A 27,946-nucleotide genomic window follows, 5' to 3' on the forward strand; every position below is an offset into this window, starting at 1 on the left:
CGTTGACCTTGGCCTATCTAAAGATGGCCAACGATCTCAGTGAGTTAGGGCACGTTAGCGCCAGAAAACTTGGGAAAAAAAACTTTCTATGGAAATTTTTATAATTTTATTTCGTCATTTTACTTCAGCATTGTATTTATCAGATCAAAGTAGCATCGGTACGTGTCGTCTTTATATACTATTATAATTACCAAACACCCTGTAGATTATGGTGTGTGGAAAAACCATGTGATATAATGTAGTAGATAGAGCATCCTATTCACACAGTTTATATCTTTTTGTTAGTAAGATTTATAAAGTCGTTCACATAAATAATGTTGTATAATAAAACAATACAAAAAATTATGAACCACAATAAAAACCATCTCTCGTATTACGTGATCACATCGCAGACAGGTAAAACAAATATTTTGGTGTGGCCCTAAATTTTTTTTTAATCTTTTCTTTACAGGCTTTTCGGTCCTAACTTTTAAGGCGAAATTTTTGAATGGTGTATATCCTGTACACCCTTAACTAAGAAATTGCAAACTAACTATTTTAATAATAAAAATGTCTTAAGGCGTCGGCCTTAAGACGCACTTTGGATGAGTTTTTGTACGAATTTGACTCGTACGAATATTCTGTCAGAACAGGCACGAACAATCCCGACCTTCCAAGTACTATAATTATGGTAGCGCGGAAGTCGTACCTACTTATACGTACATGTAGCACACGATTCAGGTTTTAATTCCGATGTTCGAAAACATCGACCACAAAATTGTTCGTGGAATCACAGTGTGATCTAGATTTGATCAAAGAAGAAAATCATTTTGAAGATACAGATTATTTAAGAAAGAGGACTTCACGAAAGTGATAAGACAGAGGACACTGCCTATTCGACAGAGAAATATTATGTAATGAGTGTATATATAGGTACGTACGGCCAGTATTCGTACGTCTACGTACGATACAAATTCGCACTCGAAGTACGTACGGTTAACCTTAAAATGCAACATTCGTCACTCATGATCACAATAAAATTTCTGGATGAATTAAAAAAAAACAATAGTTGACAGTATATAAATGAAAATATTTCCCGTGAGAACAGGTAAGCATGCATAAAACTAAACCGTAAACCGCGGTGACAACTCACTTTATGCCTTTTTTTAAGTGGACCACTCTGTTTCACAGTTCAGTACGAACATTAAATACGTATTATTTTAATTTTACTACAACTTTGAACCGCTTTAAGTCCAGGGGACCGCTTTAACAGGGCTCTCTCTGTCACTTACTCCATACAATCGTAGTTCCAATTTCATTTAAATATTAAGCAACCAAAGTCCATGAAATTTTGCAGACATATTCTAGAAACTTAATATCTATGCCAGTGGTTTTCCAGATTTCTGTTAAAATACCACAGGCACAGATATTAGTTTCTAGAATATGTCTGCAAAATTTCATGGACTTTGGTTGCTTAATATTCAAATGAAATTGGAGCTACGATTGTATGAAGTAAGTGACGGAGAGAGCCCTGTTAAGTCCAGGGGACCGCTTTAAGTGAGAGGAAAAGCGCGCACGGATTTCCTCATTTCTGATTTGATCACGTAGAGAAAATTCAAGCGTCGTGATTCTCTCCATTGCATGATATTCTCCATTGCACTGAGTAACTCTGGGGTTGAAATCTATAGAGCGCACTTTGACTTTGCTTAGACTTAAGTTTCAGTTAAAACGAGACAGATTTATGCCAGCGGTATAGCGCTGTCTCGTTTTAACAGTGTCTTAAGTCTGAGCAAAGTCAAAGTGCGCTCTATAGATCGCAGCCTGAGTTTTCTTAGTAGACTAATTACAGCCGATCATGTTTTGAATCCATAATCTTATCATTAGTAACAAGTTTAAGCGTAACATAGCCAACTTTAAAACGAATTTTACAATTTTTATACAAATAGAAATTCTTTTTTGTGTGTTACAAAAGATGATACTATTACAAAACTTCAACACATCAAATTAATGCCGTCATCATTGCTGAAATAACAAGTGTAAATTAAAAATTTATAACACCCCCGACAAGTGAATCGTACAGTAACTAGAAAAGAGCTGATAACTTTCAAACGGCTGAACCGATTTTCTTCGATTATAGCTAAGAACACTCTCGATCAAGCCACCTTTCAAACAAAAAAAACTAAATTAAAATCTGTTCATTAGTTTAAGAGCTACGATGCCACAGACAGATACACAGACACACAGACACACAGATACACATGTCAAGCTTATAACACCCCTCTTTTTGGATCGGGGGTTAAAAAAAGTGAATGAACCCAATCAATTGCAACTTGTCACTAATAAGATGTACTTAACAAAATGGATTCTCCCCCTTGTCCAAGGGTACAAACACATTAAGATTAGACTATCATTACATTACATTAATGATAAGAATGATAAGCTTTTTCGTCCATGCCATGCTATAGTCTGAAAACTACATCTAACTCTTCCTTTAAATACCTACAGAACTTAACTTAACTCTAACTTTAAATACCTACAGATAAGCAGATGTATCGTTTTGGCCTCATCACGAAATTGATTCTATTGATTCTATAATTTCATAAACCATGGCCCGGCTACATTAACTAGAATCGCCGTTGAAAAACGCGTTAATGGCCGCTAACCGTACGTGTATGTAGTCTCTTTTATTATATTAATTTTAAAACGGCATTCACATTGCCGTTTGGCGTTAGACGACTTTGTCCCTAATACAATTGGCGATAGACGTTAACCCTTCAAGTGTGGCTACTAAGTTTAACGCGTTGATTATTTATCGGTTTATTATTGCGATAATTATGGCGTTTTTAAGCATTGACGGTAACCTTAATGTGGCCCGTGCATTAAGGGCATTAAATTACACCAAAATTTTGAAAAAAAATCAAAATTCAAAATATTTTAAATTCAATTAAACTTTTATAAGTAATTTTTAATCGTTAAGAGCATCCACTGGTTCGGAATGCCTTTCCTACCGAGAAGAACCAGCAAGATACTCGGCAATGACTTTGATTTACTCAAAATATTTTGGCCTGCTGTGTGATTTGACTAGGGATCCCTCAAGGTTTGGATGCCAAAGCCCGGTACGGACCTCCTCATTCACCCTACCATTAGTTCACTGGGGACACTAGGGAAACACCATCATCATCATCATTATCAACAGACATACGACCACTGCTGGACATAAGCCTCTTGTAGGGATTTACAGACGCCATATCTTGCGCCGCCTGAATCCAGCGGCGCCCTGCGACTCGCTTGATGTCGTATTTCCACCTAAGGGGCGTATTGCACCTCAACTTTGCGCCTTAATTCGCACCAAACAGATCGATAAATCGCCCACTGCGCAGGTACAATCTCCTCAAATGGTAATTAAAATGGTGACATTAGTGATTACGATAATCTAGTTATGATGACCCAAGTATAGATAGTTATTTACCTAACGTTTTATACAACCAATACAACTTTATTTCACGGTTATAAAAGCTTCGAATTATAATGATGACGGGTGATGTGATAAAATAATGTATTGATATCTAATGTAAATATTCTTTTATCAAGTACACTTAAATAAAATAGCGTAGAATTTTTTAAAACGAATACAAGCCATGTTAATTATGACTAATATTCCCCTTTCCCCTTCAACTAAACGAAAAGTTTGTGCTATAAGAGTAGTTAAGACAATAGTGAAATGGGTGCCCGATAAATCAAAATGATCCCGCAGGATTTTTAAAAATCTATATCCACTTAGTTTATTTTAGGGCTTTCTGGTTCCCTAAGAGTCTAAAAGAGAAGTCTAGAAACTTTTTTACTCAATCCTGTTTTCATTAGCAAATGTAAGGGCGGAGCCAAACTATACATAAAGCTTTTGCCCTCACATGTACTAAAACGAGTATACGAATTATATCTATTGTTTGCTGGAGATATAAAAGATTTGGACAATCTCTCTTCTATCGTCACATGTTAGAGCCACCACTTTAACACCATTAATGCGTGTGGGTGCATGGTGTGACGTGCAGACTTTTGTGTTAGGATTGTACAGGAACCACGAATTAGGTAAGGTTTGCGCGTGTTTTTAATTTTTCTAAATATGTATATAAAAACCGGCCAAGTGCAACTCAGACTCGTGCACCGAGGGTTCCGTACTCGGGTATTTTTTTCGACATTTTGCGCGATAAATCATGCATAAAAATAAATAAAAATCTGTTTTAAAATTTACAGGTGAAGCCGTTTCATACGATATAGTTATCTTGCTTTGAAAATACTAATTATTTATTTGTTCATGAAATCCTTTTAATTTGTTTTGTGATGTAACCACAAATTCACGGTTTTCGGATTTATTCCTTTACTTGTACTAGGCATATGATCTACCTATCTGCCAAATTTCATGATTCTAGGACACAGGAAAGTACCCTATAGGTTTGTTTGACAGGCACGACAGACGGACAGACAGACAACAACGGAACCCTAAAATCAGCCAAGTGCAAGTTGGCAGACATTAGAACTCTATTGGTTATCAGGCCTGGCACCATGCAACAATGCCCGTCATCATTGCCAAAAAGTTTACCCGTTAAATTCAATAAATCAATTTGAGATTCATCACATGAGTAAGTACTAAGTACCTACCTAGTTACCTGTCAAACATGTTTTTTCGTTTCGTTTACGGTAAGAACTCTAAAAATATATCTAATAGGTATACTTTGTTTAAAAATACCTGTGAAATATTCAAGAAAAATACTCATAAACCAAGTTTCAATTTGATTGCCGCGAGAAACTTCATACATAAAGGAACATGGCAGAGAAATTGCATTCATAAGTGTCGAGGTATATACCTACACTGCAGGCAAGATGTTATGATATCTAACCATTCAGATAGCATCACAATAATATCTTGAAGAAACTTCTTAGTTAATGAATAAAGCTTTCAAGAGGTGTTCAAAAGTTCTTATGACCATAATATGGAGCGACATTGCAGCATACTTCCATTACTTTAATTTTGTGGCCTTATACTAGCATTGTACAAGCGGTGAAAGCCTAATGGTTAAGAGTTAAGACCGTCGGGCTCATATTTCGTATTCGCGGGATCGCATATTGGATATCAAATCTTTGAAAAGAGCAACCGCCGAGTTTCTTGCTGGTTCTTCTCGGTAGGAAAGGCATTCCGGACGAGTGGTAGATGCTTTTAACGATTCAAAAGAACTTATAAAAGTCTAATTGAATACAAATATTTTGAATTTGAATGTTCCGAATCGCCCTGCTGGTTTGAGATTTAGCAGATAAAACTTCAAGACTTCCATAGAATGATGCTATAAAAATATCAAGAATTTGTTTTCAATATCACCGCATTAGTGAGACTTTAAAGTTGATGATATTATTACAGCTTATGACTCTCTTGAGAACGGATATTGCAAGTTTTCATTGCATATTTTTATAATATGTAATATTCTGCGACTTTAATAACATTTAAGTATGTTTAAAACTTCAACGTTTTAATATTAGACCTCTCTGCTGTATAGCGAAGCAACTTTTTTATATAAAATTTATACATTAATAAATTTTATTAAATTAATAATTATAATAATAAAATAAGTATATTTTTTTAATCTCTACATATAATAGTAATAAAACAAAGGCGCATCGCAGTCGCCGTCTGTCCCTAATGTAGGTATATATAATAAACCTACTTAGTTCTTTTAAACTAGATAACGGGTTTTAATCATCGATGTATCCGATGGTTTTAATGTGGTTTTCATCAAAAGATAGAGTGACTCAAGGAAGGTTTAATATGTATAGTTATTTTGTGGAAATGTGACGATAATTGTTCAAGATATCGAAATAAATCAAGCTGATAGAGCTTTCACCGAAAATGCTATTACTTTGAAATATTATGTATAACAACAAAAAAACCACACTGATACAACATTAGTTTATACATTGCATCCGCATAGGGGCAGGTCGCTATTTTTTTTTTTTTTTTTTTTATCCCATAGAGTTACACATTTAAATTATACATGTTATTCATTGTCATATAAACTACAAATTAACCTTGCAACTTATCAAACACGACTTTAAGTCAACGGGAAGTAGGTACCGTAGTTCAGGTTTTGATTTATTTGCCAGTGTCAAAATATGAAGTGATATCTTCTTCAAAGGAAAAAAGTTTCCGTTTGACGCACGGAACCCTAAAAAAATCGTTTAGGTACCCGTAGGAATCTTCTATCACACGTCAGGCCTATCATCAAAGCGCGCAATTATTTATTTTCGCGACGGGCCTCCGATAGAATCGTCTTCAATTAAGTTTCCCCTCGATTTGGCTTTAGGGCACAACATTTATTTTTCACTCTCTTCGCTCTTTGTACCTCGTGTGTGGAGGGATCCCTACGGAAAACCAATTAGAACGTAAAATACGCTGAAAGTAACAATTATTTTTAATAAAATTTGTAAAAAAAAATTGTGCGAACTGCGAAGCTTTATATAGGTACAGATTATTATCCATACTAATACTAATATTATAAATGCGAGAGTGTGTCTGTCTGTCTGTCCGTCTGCTACCTTTTCACGGCCCAACAGTTTAACCGATTCTGCCGAAATTTGGTACAGGATTAGCTTATATAGTAATATATTATACTTTTAATACCGCAAAATCAAAGAGTTCCCACGGGATTCCTAAAGATCCATCCGCTCAACCGATTTGTATGAAATTTGGTATACAGCCATGCTGATCATGACTAATACTCCCCTTTCCCCTCCAATTAATCGTAAAGCTTGTGCCAGGAGTGGGTACGACAATAGTGCAACGGGTGGGGTTTGAACCGCCAACCGCAATTTCTAGAATATGTCTGCAAAATTTCATGGACTTTGGTTGCTTTTAATATTCAAATGAAATTAAAACTACGATTGTATGAAACGAGTGACGGAGAGAGCCCTCTTAAATCTAAATTAAAATTGAAAAATTAAATAAAACTTGTACATAGAGACCTAAAAACATATGTGTAAACTGTAAAGCTATATAAAAGTAGGTAGAATAACTTAAAGTAAATATGTTATAAAATACCTACACTCGTAGATATAAAATAGCATTATATTAAAAAAAAAACAAGAAATATTACTTTTAGATGCATTCCAGTTCATCCATATTTTATGAAGCGTCCATTTCTGATTCAAACGTTTGCAATATTGAGCGAATGCAACTGTTACTTACAAAATCAATATGAATTTTTACTTACGAAAATCAGTATGGCTCAGTGATAACCGCTGGTCTTTTAAATGGCAGGTCCCGAACAAGGTCCCGAATTGATTTTGCGGCAGGAACCATTTGGGAATTCTAAGGTGACTTAATTATCTACGATGCCACGTAGAAACTGATAAGAATTGAATTAAACTTTAATAGCCCCTAACAAATATTAGCCCGCTTCAAGCTTAAGATGCATCGTCAGATACAACTAATGCTTAACCCAAATATCCATATTCTCTTTATTTTTATGGGAGCATCATACTTACGACATATTATTTTACCCTCGTCGTCCCTGCACATTCGCCTGCTCCTCGACCACCTTACCGGCACCTATACCTTGGACAGGGATTTACCGGGAAAGGAAGAAATAAGATCACAATAATTCAAGAAACATTTTATTAACCCAGTATAATTATTATCAGAGGAAGAAATTAAACACAGCAGCTACGAATATTTTATTGGTAATAACGTAATATCGACTTACCTCAACATCGTTACATCAACCAAGCCTGCCCACTACTAGTAGGTACCTGATCTCAGAATGAGAACGGTTTAGGCAATAGTCCACCAGATTGGAAGACTTCACATAGGTACTCTGAGAACATTACGAAGAACTCTCATAATCATTTAATCATAATCATTTATTTTGCTCGAATATGGGTACCTATATTATTTACATGGGGTTTTAAAAATCACATAGCTTGCCAAGCATGGCGTACAAAATTTATTGAACCCAGCATATCATTTCACCTTCTTAAAATATTATGTCATCATGTTAATTATAATTTCTATGCATTATTTGCATGCAAGTATTTTCAATATGTTTGCTTTCACCGTTGAAGCAAGTGATATTTAATAATTTAATTGATTAAAACACATAACTCCTAATAGTTAGAGATACGTGCCCGGGGTTACAGCCGGGCCCTCCAAATAGGACATCGTCTTTATATCAAAAATAAATTCAAATATATTACCCTAATGGTCGTGGCAGAACAACGAGAACGCCATTTGGGTTCCCCAACCTCACTCCATGAAGTCCTCGGCAACCTGGGCGGTCTACTTGGCTTCTGGAGCGAGCTTGGATGGCTGGAGTGAAGACTTCGGCGGGGAGGGGCAACGCACGCACAACAGACGGAAACGTTTAAGTGCGGAAACCAGCCCAGAGAGAAGAAGAAGAAGAAGATTACCCTAATACAAGGATACTATGTCCTAAATACAAACATCCATTGCCCCGTATTCGTGCCACGTAGGCCCTTAATGAAAAACGTAGCAAATGTGACCTCCATAATGCTAGATTACAGCAAGTCCAACGCTTAATTTTACTGCACGCGTGTCTTAGGACATATGTCTCAGTCAAGCGTGAAACTATATTGTATTATTATTTATTAGGGTCAGAAAATAACCTTTTGGCTCTTTACGCACTACATCTGATCCAGATCCGCGAATTCCCGACCCAAATTAACCACAGTCCACAGTGCGCACTAGATCCGATTTTTTTTTAATTCAACCTATGTGCCCAAACCCGTTTCATTAGAAAGGCAATAATGCGAAGATGGTTTTAGAGTTTTTATCGTTTATCGTAGTAAGTAGCACACGCAGGGTATCCGCTAGTTATGCTATATAACAGAAAATAAAGCAGTAGATAGTTTGTAGTCCGCGCAATTCAATAGCAATTCCCCTTTAGCGGGACGTAAACTCCAATGCAATATATCACAGAGCACTTAGTACTTCGTAGACCAACAGAAAGTATCTATGAAAATACATTTTTGCATCCTTGGTCGTCGAGTTTAGCTTTTGAACTTTGTTTCTAGTAAAGCTGAGACCATTCCAAGCCAGTTAAAGTCAATGCATTTAATTACTAACTTTATTTTGCTTTGAAAAAATGAACTGCTGATATTCTTGCTGGCTCTTCGCAGTGAAACTTTTTTCTTACCCAGTGGTAGACTTAGTATAAGCGCCAAAGTTGGCCTGCCTTTATTCTTTTCAAAACGCGAGATGTTTCTAAAACAGATTATATTTTATTTATATTTCTGAGTACGGAACCCTCGGTGTGCAAGTCAGACTCGCACTTGTTTGATTTTGTCTTATAATAACGTCTTATAATTCGATAGAGCCGGCTGCACGCACGAAAAAACATGACTCATGCGGCGTTACCTCGCTCTGAGGCGTTCCATGTAAGGCTTGAAGTGCAAGCGAGAGCGCGGAACAAGCGACAAAGAAGCACAATCGGCCTTTGTTGTCACGTTCAACTATCGTCAGTAAACCGACTTTACAGACAACCAATTTTTTTTCACAATTTTAACACTGCACCGTACAATTAAGGCCAATAAATAAAGCTAAACCTTCAGCATTGTTCTGCTTATTGCGTCGTACGTGTACTTATATGATATTTATGTACAGAAATAACATTATTGTGGAGTCCACAAAAGCTGAGAACTTCCGTGGTTTCTCTATTTTACAGACGCGGGACAAATTAAATTAATCTTGTTTGGAAACCAATAAAATGACGTCTTGCTTGTAAACACAGCTTGTAAACATCACCTGCACGATGTTTTGCCAGTTTCCCGCGCTTAGCTAACATAAGAAACGGTAAAATTCTTTATAATTCTTAGGTAAGCGCCTCCCATCTTAGGCCGCATCATCACTTGCCATCAGGTGTGATTGTGGTCAAACGCTTGCCTATAATCTATAGTAGCATGCATATTATGCCTATAATTAAAAAAAAACTATAACAAACTAATTTTCAAGCATATTTTTTGTTATCTTTAAACTCTTTTATTTATTTAGAAAACTTTATAATAAGCTAGAATATTTTATAGATTTAGAAATTTCATTAGAAAACGCATGATTTATTTGGGCTTAAATTAAGTAAATAGGTTTATTAGTGATCCTCAAAAAATGTTCCGTTGTAGCATTATCATTGTCAACCGTAGGCGCCCACTGTTGGATATATACGCCTCTTGTAGATTGTAGAAGCTTTCACGTGCCACGCTCTTGCATTGCTTAGATGTATCGGTTTTTAACCCCCGACCCAAAAAGAGGGGTGTTATAAGTTTCACGTGTCTATCTGTGTATCTGTCTGTGGCATCGTAGGTAACTAATGAACTGATTTTAATCTAGTTTTTTTGTTTGAAAGGTGGCTTGATCGAGAGTGCTATAATCCAAGAAAATCGGTTCAGCCGTTTGAAAGTTATCAGCTCTTTTCTAGTTACTGTAACCTTCACTTGTCGGGGGTGTTATAAATTTTTAATTTACACTTGTCTGCGATCTTTTCTATTGTCTACCTAGTGCCTACTAGTGGAGTCCACGCCAACGAAATCGTTCAAATCGTTCGGTAGCCACTGCTAGTTCGAAATACCGAGAAAACTTCATTATTGAATTTTTAAATGTTTACTTGCTTCAAACATTTAAAAATTCATATATCAAGTGCGAGTCAAGTTGTGTATTAAAAAAAAAATTGAATTGGATGGATACTTAAAACTGTAGCACTTAGATACTTAATTCAGATGTGGGAATATGGAGCTAGCTTCAATCAGCTTGCAACTAATATAAATATTTAGGTCAATTAGTTCTGTTAAGTAGATGTGGGAATATTATTTTTTTCATAAAACTTTCAGGTAAAATAATATGAGCAATCCATACTAATATTATAAATGCGAAAGTGTGTCTGTCTGTCTGCTACCTTTTCACGGCCCAACAGTTTAACCGATTCTGACAAAATTTGGTACAGGGTTAGCTTATATCCCAGGGACGGACACAGGCTACTTTTTATCCCGGAAAATCAAAGAGTTCCTACGGGACTCCTAAAAACCCATTCGGTTAACCGATTTGTAAGAAAGGTATTGAGGTAGCTTACGTCCCTGTAACTGACATAGGCATTTTATCCCGGAAAATCAAACAGTTCCCACGGGATCTTTAAAAACCTAAATCCACGCGGACGAAGTAGCGGGCATATGAGCAATTTCCTATTTTTTTATTCATGCATGCCTAGGTAGATATTCTATGCCTACCTATTTTATCATCATGTTCAACCGATAGACTACCACTGTTGGACATGGGTCTCGTGTAAGGCCTTTGAACACGCAACGTTCTTCGAAGCCTGAATCCAGTGGTCTAAAAAAAATGTGCTGCATGTTCCGAATCCTTGAGAATACGTTCCGAAGTAGTTGTAAAACTATTTAAACTATCATCAGAGATTAGATTCGGTCCGAGTTTTTACCCGTATTTTCACGGACACGGATATACTGAATTAGAAACTCATTTTAATAATGAAAATAAAGTAAGTAAGTAAAATGAAAGTGTTAAAGCGCAACCTAACAGCAATATCTGGTTTCCTGGTTTGCGGGACGTGGAATCGAATGCAATACATCGCGGTGCACTTAGCGCGTAAATGGAAGAGCTTAGGTACATCTCGTCCAAATATACCGTAACCATTCTTTCTCGGGATAAACTTGTTGAAAAAATTGGTCAAGTGCGAGTCTAGTCGAGTCAATCTTTTACAATTAAGATAACTATCCTATGGTCGATTTATATATAACTTTATCTCAACGCTCAAGCCAAGTTAAAGGCCGATTCACACCAATTGCGTACAGGTGCGTAGTAACGCGCGTAAACCCCTAACACACCGGGTTACGCATACGTCCACGCTTTACGCAAGCAGTGTGTCATGTTTCATACAGTTCCATACTTTACAACGCAATGGTACGCGCTACGCAACGCTTACGCACCATGTGTGAACGAGTTAGAAAAGTTAAATTAACGTCAATTTTTGAAGATCTCTCTGGAGCAGTGATAAGCGCTAGGTATTATATTACGTGGGAGATCCTAGGTTCATTTCCCGATAGCAATATGGAAATTTATATTTCTCAGTTGTACCTAGAAGGTATCTTATATATTATAAAAAGATAAAACATTGTTATGTAAATTCGCAAAAGAATGGCGTTGCAATTTTTTTCAGCAAATTATGTAGTACCTACCACAGTTTATTTTGATATGGAAAACCCGTTTTCAAGGTTTATAAAGGTTACAAGATAACTAGGACCAAGCGAGATAGCACGCATGTAAAAGAGATAAAAAACAGCCTAATGAGCGCAGGCCGTCATCATCATTGCCTACTTCTTGAGGACCCACTTTATATTATGATACTTTGTGGCTAAACATATACATACTCCCCAAGTAACACAAAACTGCTTTAAAAGATATCACATCGGTACTTTAAGCATTTATGAAGACTTATTAGTGTCCACCGTTACTGTAAAAGCCTACTATTACGCTTTCTCCTGTACATTGACTTTACTAAGTACCACGAAGACACCGCTGTAATGTTGCGAGCGTTACTATCAGGTGCGCAGGTCATGTTATTCAGCTTTTAGCAAGTTTCAGTACTGTCAGCTACAATAAAGTATTTTTATGGACTCAAACTAAGCTTCTTTCTGAATAAAAGGTCACAAGTATATCTTTCAAATGTTTGCATTTTAACTGAACATATGTGAATGATTATAAAGCTATCAGTTACTCCGTGAATTCAATTAACGCTTCAAGCTGCATATAGTTGAACTTTCACAGTTTTAATCAGCTGTTATACGCACTCTCATAACTGCACTTATATAGCCCACATGATTCCTTTGGGTGGACGTATATGGTGTTAAATTACAGCAAGCAGGTATAAAGCTATTCACTTGTAACTCTTTGTCCTTACTTGGGCTGAATAATTGTACTCCCGTAGGCATTTAATCAGCTCATGGAGTTATTTAAGATCCTGAAAAGTTCTTTTTCAGCGCCTCACCGTACTTGTATATCATTTATATTATCAGCGTTATAAAAACCGGCCAAGTGCGAGTCAGACTCGCGCACCAAGGGTTCCATACTCGGGTATATTTTTCTACATTTTGCACAGTAAATCAAAAACTATTATGCTTAAAAATAAATAAAAATTTGTTTCAGAATGTACAGATAAACCCCTTTTATATGATATCCCACTTGGTATAGTTATCTTACTTTGTAAATTTAAAATATCTACTAGGTAAGTAATTGTTTGTTTTAGAACACATTTTATTTGTGCTATAAGACCTTCGTACCTGCCAAATTTCATGGTTCTAGGTCAATAGAAAGCACCCTATAGGGTTTCTTGACTGACACGACAGATGGACAGACAGACAACAAACAACAAAGTGATCCTATAAGGGTTCGTTTTTCCTTTTGAGGTACGGAACCCTAGTAAATAATAGGGTTGTTGTAAAAAAATGTAGAAAAAAGAATAAGAATTAGTGAAATACGATTGGCCAATCTTTAAGAGTTCTAAAAACGAGTTTTGGCCTATACTTTGCAAGGTTTTTAAGAATCCTTTTTGCAGACTTTTGTCACTGGCATTTATTTCGGAATAGGCAAACTGAAAAGGAAAATTGAAATGGAAAAATTGCTTAAAAATGGTATTTATTTATCTAAAATTAAAGCTTGATTAGCCATCAGAGTCTTCATGGTTTTCGAGCTGATCACTTGTGCCAGCTGCTCTGCTGCTTGTTGCTCTTGCTGAGAGCAGAATACATTTGCACTTGAAGTGCAAATGTCGAATAAGTCCCCTTGGGAATTACCCTGAGAAATAAAGTTATAATAAGTATTATAAACTAAAGATAAAAGAACGAAAGAAAGAAATAAATAAATTAATAAGTACTGACTTATTCGCTCATGAAAAACTTTCACCAGGGAACCCTAATAGCTAACTCTTGACAGATTATACAGCTGTTCATTGGGTATAAAGTATTTGCGTAATGTTACCAACTATTCAGCTGTACATCAATCTATGGCTGACTTATTAGACACAAGAACTACTCGTATCGGCCTTTTGCTGATTAATATATCCCTAGCACCTTGTTATAGCCCTTAAAGCATTTATTTGGCATTATTACAGTTCACATTGCTTGCCCACCATTTTCTATGTTCTAAATTACAATATTTATTATTTATTTACTATTTATTCTTATTTTGTCGATGAAAATATCTATTGGATTTGAAAAAGATTTTTAATTAGTTATACGTAAAAAGCTTATCGTCTAATTCAAAAAAAATGCTGGCATTTTTATATCATTACAATCCATTTTATAATAAGATTTCCAAGGAAACAGTTATATTACGAGGGCGCGTGAAAATTTTGGTCTAAAAGTATATGATATTTGACAATAAACTTGCTTTCCCCATGAAATTTCAGGCACTAGTAACAAATAAGATCAAGTTTTACTTACCGAAAATGAATTAACTTTTTGCACTTCAGTTAAGTACACAACACATGTCACATTGTATGATGGTGATGATATTTGTGCACAAATATAACACTGCTGCAGAATATTATCGAGATAGTGTTATGTTATAGAATATATGGAGTAATATTTATTCACAATTTCGCCGCTCGTGCTCTTTTAACTGCATAAAAGCGTAAAAAGGGTGCTTATTTGTTGTTTGAGCTGCACAATAGGTAACACACACTCTCTTTATCAGCCAATGTTCAGCTCTTGGGGCGAATGTTACCTTTATTAATGCTTATTAAATGCTATTATAACGCAGTTAATCAGCTAGTTGCTGTTTAATTTGTGCCCAAATCAGAGTTATATCTTCTGAGGATGCTATTATTCAGATATTATTCAGCTTAAATATAGCATGTTTTGGAGCTAAAGTTTCCAACGTGGACAGTGATTCAGTTGATATGCAGCACTTTTGTGTTACTTGGGTCGTACATCACACTAGTGACTAGCGAGTGTTCACTTGCTACAATTCTTAGTTATTACCAACTACTCTTTTTTAGGCTTCCGTACTTCAAAAGGACAAACAGAACGCTTATAGGATCACTTTGCTGTCTGTCTGTCTGTCTGTCCGTCCGTCCGTCCGTCAGTCCGTCGTGTCTGTTAAGAAACCTATAGGGTACTTCCCGTTGACCTAGAATCATGAAATTTGGTAGGTAGGTAGGTCTTATAGCACAAGTACAGGAATAAATCTGAAAACCGCGAATTTGTGGTTATATCATAAAAAAAAACGTTATACGTAAAAAGCTTATCGTCTAATTCAAAAAAAATGCTGGCATTTTTATATCATTACAATCCATTTTATAATAAGATTTCCAAGGAAACAGTTATATTACGAGGGCGCGTGAAAATTTTGGTCTAAAAGTATATGATATTTGACAATAAACTTGCTTTCCCCATGAAATTTCAGGCACTAGTAACAAATAAGATCAAGTTTTACTTACCGAAAATGAATTAACTTTTTGCACTTCAGTTAAGTACACAACACATGTCACATTGTATGATGGTGATGATATTTGTGCACAAATATAACACTGCTGCAGAATATTATCGAGATAGTGTTATGTTATAGAATATATGGAGTAATATTTATTCACAATTTCGCCGCTCGTGCTCTTTTAACTGCATAAAAGCGTAAAAAGGGTGCTTATTTGTTGTTTGAGCTGCACAATAGGTAACACACACTCTCTTTATCAGCCAATGTTCAGCTCTTGGGGCGAATGTTACCTTTATTAATGCTTATTAAATGCTATTATAACGCAGTTAATCAGCTAGTTGCTGTTTAATTTGTGCCCAAATCAGAGTTATATCTTCTGAGGATGCTATTATTCAGATATTATTCAGCTTAAATATAGCATGTTTTGGAGCTAAAGTTTCCAACGTGGACAGTGATTCAGTTGATATGCAGCACTTTTGTGTTACTTGGGTCGTACATCACACTAGTGACTAGCGAGTGTTCACTTGCTACAATTCTTAGTTATTACCAACTACTCTTTTTTAGGCTTCCGTACTTCAAAAGGACAAACAGAACGCTTATAGGATCACTTTGCTGTCTGTCTGTCTGTCTGTCCGTCCGTCCGTCCGTCAGTCCGTCGTGTCTGTTAAGAAACCTATAGGGTACTTCCCGTTGACCTAGAATCATGAAATTTGGTAGGTAGGTAGGTCTTATAGCACAAGTACAGGAATAAATCTGAAAACCGCGAATTTGTGGTTATATCATAAAAAAAAATTAAACTGTGTTTCAATTTTCAAAGTAAGGTAACTATACCAAGTGGGGTATCATATGAAAGGGCGTTACCTGTACATTCTAAAACAGATATTTATTTATTTTTATTTATAAGTTTATGATTTATTGTGCAAAATGTTGGAAAAAATACCCGAGAACCCTCAGTGCGCGAGTCAGACTCGCACTTGGCCGGTTTTTTTATCTTGGTGAGGAAAATCCGGTGAAAATCCGTCATGGATGGCGCGTTACTTCGCCAGCGGATGTGCGCCGTAACAGACCCACCACTGGGACACTACGTGCCCCCAAACAATTTTCCCTAAACAAACGCTCCAATTCCCGGTTCGTCCCATAGTTTGAACTATTGGACGAATCGAGCTGAAATTCGGCATGCAGATAGCTATTATGACGTAGACATCTGCTAAGAAAGGATTTTTGAAAATTCAACCTCTAAGGGGGTAAAATAGGGGTAAAAGTTACTTGTCCACGTGGATAAGTCGCGGGAATAAGCTAGTACAATATATTTTGTTTTAATTATTTCATTGACAATGAAATCGATGGAAGCTTAAGGCATAAGGTATACCTATTTACGGATTTTCGTTCAAAAAATTGGATCTTTCTTCGTATTTTTTGTGTCATGAAAGTAGAATGGTTGGTCCCTCACAAAGGCAATGCTTGACGAAGGCGCTATCTATTGTGCTCACACTTGTTAGTATTGTCGTCATACTACGTACAGTTCACTTGTGCAACGTCCACGCTGGAGGCGGTTTACAACATGTAGGTATGGTATAGCTTATAGGAGAGATATTATAGGGAGTACAATACCTAAAATACTTGCTATTTTCTCTCTATAAATTGTTACTGGGTTTTACTGGCAAGAAATTCTCAGTAGCAGCACAAAATCCATACTAATATAAAATATTACAAATGCGAAAGTGTGTCTGTCTGTCAGTCTGCTAGCTTTTCACAGACCAACAGTTTAACCGATTTTGATGAAATTTGGTAAAGAGGTAGCTTAAGTCCCGGGGACGGGCTAGGCTATTTTTTATCCCGGAAAATCAAAGAGTTCTCACGGGATTCTTATAGATCCATCCGTTTAACCGATTTATATAAAAGGTACAAAGGTAGGTTGCATCCCGAAAATTGCCATAGGCAACTTTTTAACCTGGAATATCAAAGAGTTCCTACGGGATTTTTAAAAAACCAAAAAGAGGGGTGTTATAAGTTTGACGTGTGTATCTGTGTATCTGTCTGTGGCATCGTAACTCCTAAACTAATGGATCGATTTTAATTTAGTGTTTTTTGAAAGGTGGCTTGATCGAGAGCGTTCTTAGCTATCATCCAAGAAAATCGGTTCAGCCGTTTGAAAGTTATCAGCTCTTTTCTAGTTACTGTAACCTTCACTTGTCGGGGGTGTTATAAATTTTTAATTTGCACTTGTTAATCCATTGAAAGTATGCTACGAATTTTTTTATACTGCAATTCAGAAGCAATATAGAAGTTAGCACCAACCAATGTCAAATGAGCTTGAATGACGGATTAAACTACCCTGTCCGTACATGAAGGTGTTACAAGACAACACAATATAACGCGTATATATACATATATAAATAACAAATAGTCGCGGTGGTCCCATGAGAACCAATGTGTAAATAACGTGAACGTGAGGAAATAAAGACAGCATTTGAAACCTCCCTGGTTCAGTAGCGAGCTTTATATAAAACATGCAGTACAGATTTGCTCGGTTTTTGACGACTGACACGTCTGAATTTGATTAAACAGAAACTAAATTAAAATCGGTTCATTCGATTAGGCGCTACGATGCCACAGACAGATACACAGATACACGTGTCAACTTATACCCCCCTCCCACTTAACACCCCTCTTTTTGGGTCGGGGATTTTTTTTTTTTTTTTAAAGAATATTAACCAAGTTAAATGACTAATATTCCCCCTTCCTCTCCAACTAAGCGTCAGGCTTGTGCTAGGAGTAGGTAGGTACGACAATAGTGCAACGGGCGGGGTTTGAACCGTCGACCTTTTCGGTTTTCAGTCTACTCCTTTACCGGTTGAGCTATTGAGGCTCTAAATCGAGTGAATGTTTAAGCAGCGGATGACTTAAAGACAGAGACTAGCAGACGAACATATTTTCGCATTGATATTGACAGGTACTAGATAATGCTCGCGACTTCTTCCGCGTGGATTAAGGTTTTTTAAAAATCCCGCAGGAACTTTGATTTTCCGGGATAAAAAATGTCGATTTCCGGGACGCAAGCTACCAAATACCAAAGAATCAAATTTCATATAAATCTGTTAAACGGAACGGAACTCTTTGATTTTGTGGATAAAAAGCCTATGTGACAGACATAGGCTTTTTATCCTGGGATGTAAGCTAGACCCCGTACTAAATTTCATCAAAATCGATAAAACTTTGGGCCGTGAAAAGCCAGCAGACAGATTGAGATTAGTTTTTCCATGTGTATTCGCAAAGTAATCGTCTGCTTCTTATCTGTCCAAAAAAATACCTACTCTTTTAAAAATATTTCTTTTTCTTTACAGACTTCCAAAAAAATATTTCTCTTTCTTTACAGACTTCCAACAAACAAATGGGTGCGTCAAAGACATACATTTTCCTGTTAACCATACACCTGGTCTGCTCCATCACTGCACAAGAAGTAGTACGAAGGGTTCCGCAGGGTTTCGTCGGCATGAGGGGCAAAAAGTACTACAACTATGGATCAGAGTTCTACAAAAGGAAACCACAATTCTTTGTCGGAGTCAAAGGGAAGAAAAATCACGACTTATTCAACGATATGAATTATAAAAGAGCACCAATGGGCTTCGTTGGAATGAGAGGCAAGAAAGAAGAATACCCAGACTTCACCATCACAGACCGGAATAACTACGATTCGTTTATGGATATGGCTTACAAAAGGGCTCCAATGGGCTTTGTTGGTATGAGGGGCAAGAAAGATTTTTCATACCCAGATTTTATCGATGACAAAGACAAGAGTAACTTAGATTTATTCACGGACATGGGTTATAAAAGAGCTCCAATGGGCTTCGTTGGTATGAGAGGCAAGAAAGATTTTTCATACCCAGATTTTATCGACAGTAAGGACAAGGGTAACTTAGATTTATTCACGGACATGGATTATAAAAGAGCTCCAATGGGTTTCGTTGGAATGCGAGGCAAGAAAGATTTTTCAGAAATGGATTATAAAAGGGCTCCAATGGGCTTCGTAGGTATGAGAGGCAAGAAAGATTATTCTTATCCCATATATTCAGAAATGGATTATAAAAGGGCTCCGCTGGGTTTTCTAGGTATGAGAGGCAAGAAAGATTTTTCCAACTCCGATAATGTCATCGATGGCATGAATAACTTGGATTTGTTTTCGGACATAGATTATAAGAGAGCACCCATGGGCTTCGTGGGTATGAGAGGCAAGAAAGAATCATACCCAGATTTCATGGTCTTGCCAGATAGATCTGGTTCTTTGATAGGGCAGATAGATTACACAACTGATGATAATAATAAGGAAGAATACCCGATTTTGAATGAGGTTATCAATGAATATATTAATAAGTTACAGTCCAATTTGAATGCTGACGTATCTACGGAGGCTCCGGATATTTCTGACGAAAAGTAGGTATAATCGGTATTCCTTACTTCTATGGAATAGAATAGAATAGAATAGATTTTTATTCAAATAAACTTTTACAAGTGCTTTTGAATCGTCAAATAATTTACCACTGGTTCGGAATCCTATATCTATAGGTACTACAGGTATATACTTCCTCATTTACTAAGAGTTTTCCGGGTTGCGGGAGGGTGACAAGACATGAACAAGACACAACCAAGACAATACCTAGACACGACCAAGATAAGACCTAGACAAGACCAAGACGAGACTAACCGGACCAATACACGACCAAGGCAAGACCAAGATAAGACTCAGTCCCAACCAAGACATGACTCACAACCAAGTCAATACAAGCCAAGACAAGACCGGAGCCAGACCAAAACACGACCAAGATATACTTAATATATGAAGATCAAGACAAGATTCATCAACGCCCAGCCCAAACCGAAGTTTATTTACTCGTATAAACTTTTATTTATTTTATTTTATCAACCTTGAAACTAGAAGGCTATAAATTTTGCCGCTAGTAAACCAATTAATCAGATTTTCTATTTATTTACAGAAATATGTTTAACAGGGCTCTCTCCGTCACTTATTCCATACAATCGTAGTCCCAATTTCATTTGAATATTACATACAACCAAAGTCCATAAAATTTTGCAGTCATATTCTAGAAACTAATATCTGTGCCTGTGGTGTTTTAGATTTTTCTAAAAATATGTAGTTTTTAAATTACAAGGGCTCAAAGATTTGTTTGTGAATTTTTAAGACCGCGTAACTTTGAAACCGAATATTTTAACGGAAATCTGGAAACCACACAGGCATAGATATTAGTTCCTGGAACGTTTCTACAAAATTCCATTGAGTATGATTGGTTAGGATTCCAATGAGAGACGAACTACTTTTGTATGGAGCGAGTGACGGAGAGACCCCTCTTGATTATTTTATTATGTTTCAATAGGGTGAACGAGGTAGAGAAACGAGCGAATTTTCACAAATTCTACGGTGTCAGAGGCAAGAAGTCAATTCCAGCCAAAAGGCCTTACGACGTCTCCTTTCGGGGCAAATTCATCGGCGTACGCGGAAAAAAGGACCTCAAAAACCAAGAACCGCAAGAGATCAAGTTTTTGCTGCCTCGACCCTGGCCCAAAAAACGGGGAGGGTTCCATGGTATGCGAGGCAAGAAGTCGGCCGACGATGATACCGTTTTAGGTAAGGGTGCGCAAATATTTGGGCCTACTGTGTAAATAGGTTGAACCATTGTAGGTGGTTTTGCCGGGCCGTGTGTTACTTTTTTGTTAATATTTAATTCTTTACCTACATGCTAGGAATTTTAAAGGCAAAGCAACCCGTAACAAAGCTTAAGGTAAGTATTTAAGTATATTAATAGGCGTTTACAATAAGAGAAATTCGAAAAAAAAACACTCCTTACCTTAATTGAGTGTCTTGCCAGCTCTTCTTAATAGAATCTACTTTCCGAACCGCAGACGTAGCAAAAGATACAATAATACTGAACAGGTAGGACATCTAAAGTGTCCTACATGAATTTTCTGAATATGATCATTAGTTCCGGAGATTACCCCCTATATTAAAACTTATAAACTATACCTATTTATAATATTTCAGTGTAGAAAACCTAGGTATTTAAATAGTACTTATACAGTGATCTTTTAAACAAGGTAATCTAATCCAGTTGCAACATCTTTTTTTTTAATAAAAATAGCGAGCAAACGAGCAGGCGGGTCACCTGATGTTAAGTGATTACCGCCGCCCATGAACATTTGCAGCATCAGAGGAACCGCCGCCGATGCAGCTTTCAGGAATTGGCTAGTCCGCTCCTTGAATAACCGCATGTTGTATGACACAATACTTAGACAACTTGCTGAACATATTATTTGTAATGTCAGCAAAATAAAATTGAATGAACAAGTATGATGTAGGACGATGACCTCCCTGGCGCAATGGTCTTATAAGTGGTGTCGGGTTCGATTCCAGGCACGAGTAATTTGAGAATTTATAATTATTAAATTGCCCCTGGTCTGGTCCGATGGGAGGTTTCGACCGTGCCTAGTTACCGCCCTTTTGGCAAATCCGTGCCGCCAAGCGATTTAGCATTCTGGTACGATACTGTATAGAAACCGATCACGGGTATGGGTTAGTGAAACTTCCATACCCCTTCCAAGTTAGCCCACTTCCAACTGAGACTGTTTCATCACTTACCATCAGGTGAGATTCAATTGCTTAAAACGCACATAACTCGTTAAAGAGGTGCGTGCTCGGGATGGAACCTCGGACTCCCGCCGATGTCTTATCTATCCTACGAGGCTATATTATATTACACCTCGTTATATATTTTTTTAAATTACCTATTTTATTTTAATTCTTTTTTTTACAGATGCAGAACCAAGCAGCGAAGTTGTGATTCCGAATTAAGTCTAGAAGCAATATCTGCAGCATCCTTTAGTTATCTCAAAGTCTAGTCCACCGATAGGTACCTTCATCGTAATAAGTGCGCACTAAGGATTAGGGAGCGAAGGGGATGGTAGAAAGAATACAGAACAATCAACCAACTATACCCTATCCGCGGAAAGAAGTTAGCATAGCGCTCTCTCTGTTACGCAATCCCATACAAATGATAGAGACAAAAATCTCAATGGGCGTTAACCATTTTGGACCACCAACCAATCACAAACGAAACTATGCTTTCGAGTTTAATTTCGAATGTTTTTCAAATCGAATTTCGAATGTTTTTTGGAAAGAAGTCTTCTTTCCGCGGATTGAGTATTGAAACTACCAAAAAATTAGTATAAACTGTATGGCCGAAATGGGTGCTACATCGATCGATGGGTGCTACATCGATCGATGGGTGTTTACAGTATCCGTTTCGGCCATACAATGCACGTGTTTGACGTCAGTTTGAGGGTGCGTTTCCACTGCCACTGGTGCGAAGACGCACTTTGAGTTAGAATCAGTAACTACCATGGAAGTAGGAAGTACTAATACCTATGTTAGTACAAGGTATAATGCGTAAAAAAAGAGTTTTCACGCGCCATTTTAACTTTGTGTCAAATATCATGTTAAAAGTACGATTTTAGTCCTTATTTCAAAGGTGAACCGTACTTTTGGTATGATAGCTGTCCCATAGAGATAAAATGGCGCGTGAGAAATCATTTTGTACGGATTATATCTAATAATATCTAACTTATTATAAGTTCGTGGTGACGTGAGTTTCAACTAATCAATTATTTATTGGAAGATGGCTTGATTAAATTATCACGTCGTCGCGTCGTCTAAAAATGGACTGATTGGTCTATCCGCATACGCTCTGCTTTAGTGGAAATGCATCCTAATCTTGCTTAAGTTTTTGCGGTGAGACCATTTTAAGTTTGGGGGAAAAGCTTTGGCCTTAAGCAATTATTTACTAAGAAGAAAGATTTTGTTCGTAAATCGATAAACTCGGCAACATCTCTGTTCTGTATTCTATGGGTTCGGGTATCTAAAGGTACCTACTGTTCCTGGCAATATAAAATATTCCGACGAATTGAGAACCTCCTCCTTTTTTGGAAGTCGGTTAAAAAGGTAAATAAGGTAGGTAATGGTAAGTAAGCCTCAATAGCTCAACGGTTATAGGAGTGGACTGAAATCCGAAAGGTCGACGGTTCAAACCCCACCCGTTTTAAATGGTTAATATTCTTTTAAAAAAATGACTATGGTTGTAATTAATATTTACTTCATAAAGGCAACAAAGCACTACTTACCTTTTATATTAGTTACATTCTATTGGTAAGAAATAGTTTCAATTTATGAAGCAAATAGGTACCTACCTACTTACCGTTATTTCCTTCTTTTTTTCGTTTGAATATATATTTATTTGTTGTATTGCCAGGAACTGTACCTACCTAAAAAAAGGCTTATTTTAGCGTTTGTTAGTCTATTTATACTTAAGAATTTAAATCAGTATTAATTACCTAATAAAATACCAAACCTGTTAAATTAAGCTAAATGATTTTTTTATACCTTTCACTATTCTTATGTAGTTTTCAAGTAAATGTAGACATCTATTAATTTAAATTTTATTTTTTACTTCTAGGGTCAAAATTTGAGCAAAACTGATATATTTTATATCGATAGAAATCTACCTACGATTATTTATTTAGGTACCTACCTACCTAGATGCAACTTGTTAATCTATTCTGTAAAATAACCCGTATATTTAATCTATAATAAAATATGTAATTTCAATGCATAAAAAGAGTAAAACTCTTGTAAAAATTATGTTAAAACTTAATATTTACTTATAATATAGAAATTGTTAAAGTTAATTTGTTAATTTAATACTTAACTACCTACAAAATATATTCAAGTTAATTACTAGGTTTATAAAAATGTTGATAATTCTAATAAAAAACCACAAAATTGTATTTAGCTATAATTCGCCATATCTTGATGTTAATAAGATGATAAATAAATATAAATAAATGTCCTCACATTTTGCTAAGGCTGGCAAAATGTTAAATAGTGTATAATAAACACCAAGCCGACAAAATATAAGCAAATTGTCAATTTTAATTATTGCTTTTTATTTCTACCCCTAATGTGCATGACACGGGCCTGCCCGCGAAATTCAAATTTAATTTGGTTTTTCGCAATTTGTGAACTAATATGACAAAGTAGGCTTATGGTATTCTAATTCCGACAATGGTAGTATCATTCTCACAGGATTACATAAAAATCTTTGCTTGAAAGTGTTCAGTCAAAATAATGAGTTTGACATGAGTTACAAATTAGTTGATACTATAACTATGTAATTTCTTAAACTGAACACTTTCTAGTAAAGATTTTATGTAAACCTGTGAGGATGATACTGCCATTGTCGGAATTAGAATACCATAAGCCTACTTTATTGTATTAGTTTACAAATTGCGAAAATTTGAATTTCGCGGGCGGACCCGTCTCATGCACCTTAAGTCCATAAGAACTTAAGAGTAAAAGGAAGTAAGTGTCAATTCAAAATAAAAATACCTAAGCAAATTTCATAATATTTTTTATTAAAACTTTCTCCTTATAAATCCATCGATTGCTAACATAATAAAGAAATAGAACGTACATAGAAGCCATGTCTCAATGTGATCAATGATCATATAAATACATACATGTTTTCATAATAGGTATACATTGACAGCTAACAATCGTACCATGCTATACGCACACATACAAACAACTTGCGTAGGCGCATCATTTATGTTATGTCGCAGAACAATGAGTGTAGATGTAGATGGAACCTTAGCTATTATCAAGAGAAACGTCTATGCGTGAAATAGATGTATTTCTACATATAAAATATATCCAACTTTGTAATGATATTAAAATAGCCTGCCAAATATATGCCAAATGCAAACACCGATAGGACTTAATTGAGTTGTTTTTTTTTATACACGTATCTGACATCTGATCTTAAATAATACCTAAAGCTCATTCTACGATATATTCAGTATTCTGCGTAGAGTAGGCCACCATCTTGGATTTTCCCCTTACTAAATCGGATATGCATGACTCTATTGACTATAATAATTATTTATTTATTATAATATTATTAGTATAGGTATAATATAGGGATTAAACAAATTATACACAAAAGGTAACCAAAATGTACAATATTGTACTCGGAAAATCCAAGATGGCAACCTACCGTTTGCGTTTAGAAACAGACTTAATTCTTCCATACAAAAAAAACTAAATATTAGAAAAAAAAATAGCATTTAAAATTATTCATAAGGCCGTCTTGTATGTAATTTCTACATGATTTATTTTTAGGGAAAACTTTATATAAAATGGACGATTTAGCAAAAATTGTAAAAATGTTATCTACAACAAGCAAGATAATATTGATCTAAAGTAACATATTTTATTGATTTTGGGCGTACGAATCCTTAAGTCCAATGAATATAATGCAAAGATACCTTTTTTGACTGTGTTGCCAAATAAGCGAACATACATGAAAAATGTTTCTAGTTACCAAATACATACCTATTATATTGGGGTGGTAACATTATTTTTCAGTTTAAAACGTGGTCTTAATATATTCAATGCAAATATTAATCGGACAAAAGTTACAAGCGACAAAGTGATATAAACAATCAATTAGTATTCAGACAAAAAGGAACATTTTAAATAAGAAATAACTTAATCCGAAGTGATAACTGTCATTCAAGTATTACATAAAATTGACATAGTGTTTTCTTCCAAATTATAAGAGCAAAAACTGTATTTTTACGACTTCATCCGCGTGGACTACAAAACCCTTATTTTACCCCCTAGGGGTTGAATTTTCAAAAATCCTTTCTTAGTGGATGTCTAACGTCATAAATATCTAAATTTATAGTCCCTAACTTTATGTAATACTTGAATTTACAATCACGTACGCCATTTTTCGTCAGCCCATGGAAATTTAAATGGAATTAAATTCAATAATATTAGAAAACAATAATGGAAAATGGAATATACAGTAAGTAGGTCAATAGGGAGAAAACTAACCCCGTTATCTATAATAATTTGTTATTTTAACTACTAATCGATATAAATAGGAATTGAAAATATTTGGGTTAGAACAAGCTACACTAGGTTCAATTTAACACCTGTCAAAATTGTAAACTGTAAATTCTGCAATGTACAATTTTGGCAGATTTACCATGTTAGTTGAAGAATTGATTTGGCGTCAGTCGACTTTTGGTAAGCTGTCAAAATCTAAAATAATCTACTTACATGTTTGAATTTTTAATTCAACAATGATTTTCAGGAATCGAAAATCGAATTCGGGACTTCATTCAGTAGAGATATATATATCACTATGCTTTTACCATGTCAGCAATTGTTCACCAAATTATTCTCCAACCAACCAACAAACTAATGAAACTATGTTAAGCAAAACAAAAAAAAAAGAAATGGGAGGCAAAATTGTAAACGAGAGAAACAGATTAAGATTATTATTTTGAATGCTAACTACTTATAATACAAAAATTGTTTATGCATGTTTAAATACAGTCCTAACCTGGCTGTAGACTCGAACGTCACTACACTTTTCTATATGCCATTTACATTTCACTGTTACTGCCTGTTTTATAATCGCCCAATAATTTCATTCTGACGAATAAATTTGACGTTTTGGCAGTCTTTGTATTAGAAATCTGTCAAACTGTCAGATTTATTAGTCAGATAATATTAGGCGGTTGTGAAACAGGCCCTTAATAAATTAAGCGCCCTTTACATTCAGTCCAAGCAAGCATGAAATTGGACAACGCAAGCAAACACTTCTTTCAAAATCAAGCATGTCCTTTTTAAAGTAAACTTGTTACTAAATTATGCCCGGAATCGCATCCGCTAGAAATTAGGTTTATAAAAATCCCGTGGATAAAAAGATTTTCCGGGATGAAAGAAGCCTTTCCATGTCTAGCTATATCCTTTGTTCCTCCGTTGCATGATAAACATACAAACTCACTTTTCCATTTATAATATCAAGGAGATGATGTTTTTTTGTCCTTCAATCACGTCGCCGCGCCGGATCGACAATATTTTTGCAGGGATATAATTTTATCTTTAAATATATCCCTACAAAAAAATAGTCGTGGAAAATGGCATCTTTTTAACCAGAGATCAGAGAGTTCCCAGGGGATTTTTAAACCTAACTCCACAGGAAATCGCAGGTATCATCTATACCCGATCCGCGCAAAGAAATCATTATAGCGCTCTCTCTTTTACGTAATTCCATACAAATGATCAAAAACTCAGTGGGCTTTAACCATTTTGAGGCACCAACGTAACACAAACATGTTTTCAAAATACATTCGAAATTAAATTCGAAAATGTTTTCAAGAATTCGAAATTAAATTCGAAAATATTTTCAAAAACATTCGAAATTCAATTTAAATTCGTTAGCGATGTGTTGGTGACTCAAAATGGTTAACGCCCACTGTGATTTTTGTCTCTATCATTTGTATGGGATTACGTAACAGAGAGAGCGCTATACTATCTTCTTTCCGCGGATAGAG

The 27,946-nt window shown here is 35.8% G+C and overlaps 1 protein-coding gene and 1 long non-coding RNA gene across 3 annotated transcripts in view; one reads left to right on the plus strand and one right to left on the minus strand.

Moving 5' to 3' along the window:
- Positions 1–22,572, plus strand: part of LOC123876862 (tachykinins) — a 74,183-nt gene extending 51,611 nt beyond the window's left edge. Inside the window, exons 2-5 of one of the 2 annotated variants that reach the window (XM_045923247.1) lie at positions 18,849–19,326; positions 19,504–19,903; positions 20,863–21,113; positions 22,297–22,572. In XM_045923247.1, coding sequence (XP_045779203.1) covers positions 18,864–19,326; positions 19,504–19,903; positions 20,863–21,113; positions 22,297–22,334 — 1,152 coding nt within the window. In that variant the 5' untranslated portion in view covers positions 18,849–18,863 and the 3' untranslated portion in view covers positions 22,335–22,572. Of the gene's footprint in view, positions 1–18,848; positions 19,904–20,862; positions 21,114–22,296 lie in introns of both variants that reach the window. The other variant, XM_045923246.1, reaches the window with a different exon arrangement.
- LOC123876866 lies at positions 13,658–14,964 on the minus strand. Its single transcript, XR_006798446.1, has 2 exons — positions 14,482–14,964; positions 13,658–13,834 (listed from the first exon to the last, which is right to left on the minus strand). It is a non-coding gene; the product is annotated as an uncharacterized LOC123876866 (long non-coding RNA).
- Positions 22,573–27,946: the final 5,374 nt, after the last annotated feature.

This window comes from Maniola jurtina, chromosome 22 (genome assembly GCF_905333055.1).
Source record: "Maniola jurtina chromosome 22, ilManJurt1.1, whole genome shotgun sequence".
NCBI lineage: Eukaryota > Metazoa > Arthropoda > Insecta > Lepidoptera > Nymphalidae > Maniola > Maniola jurtina.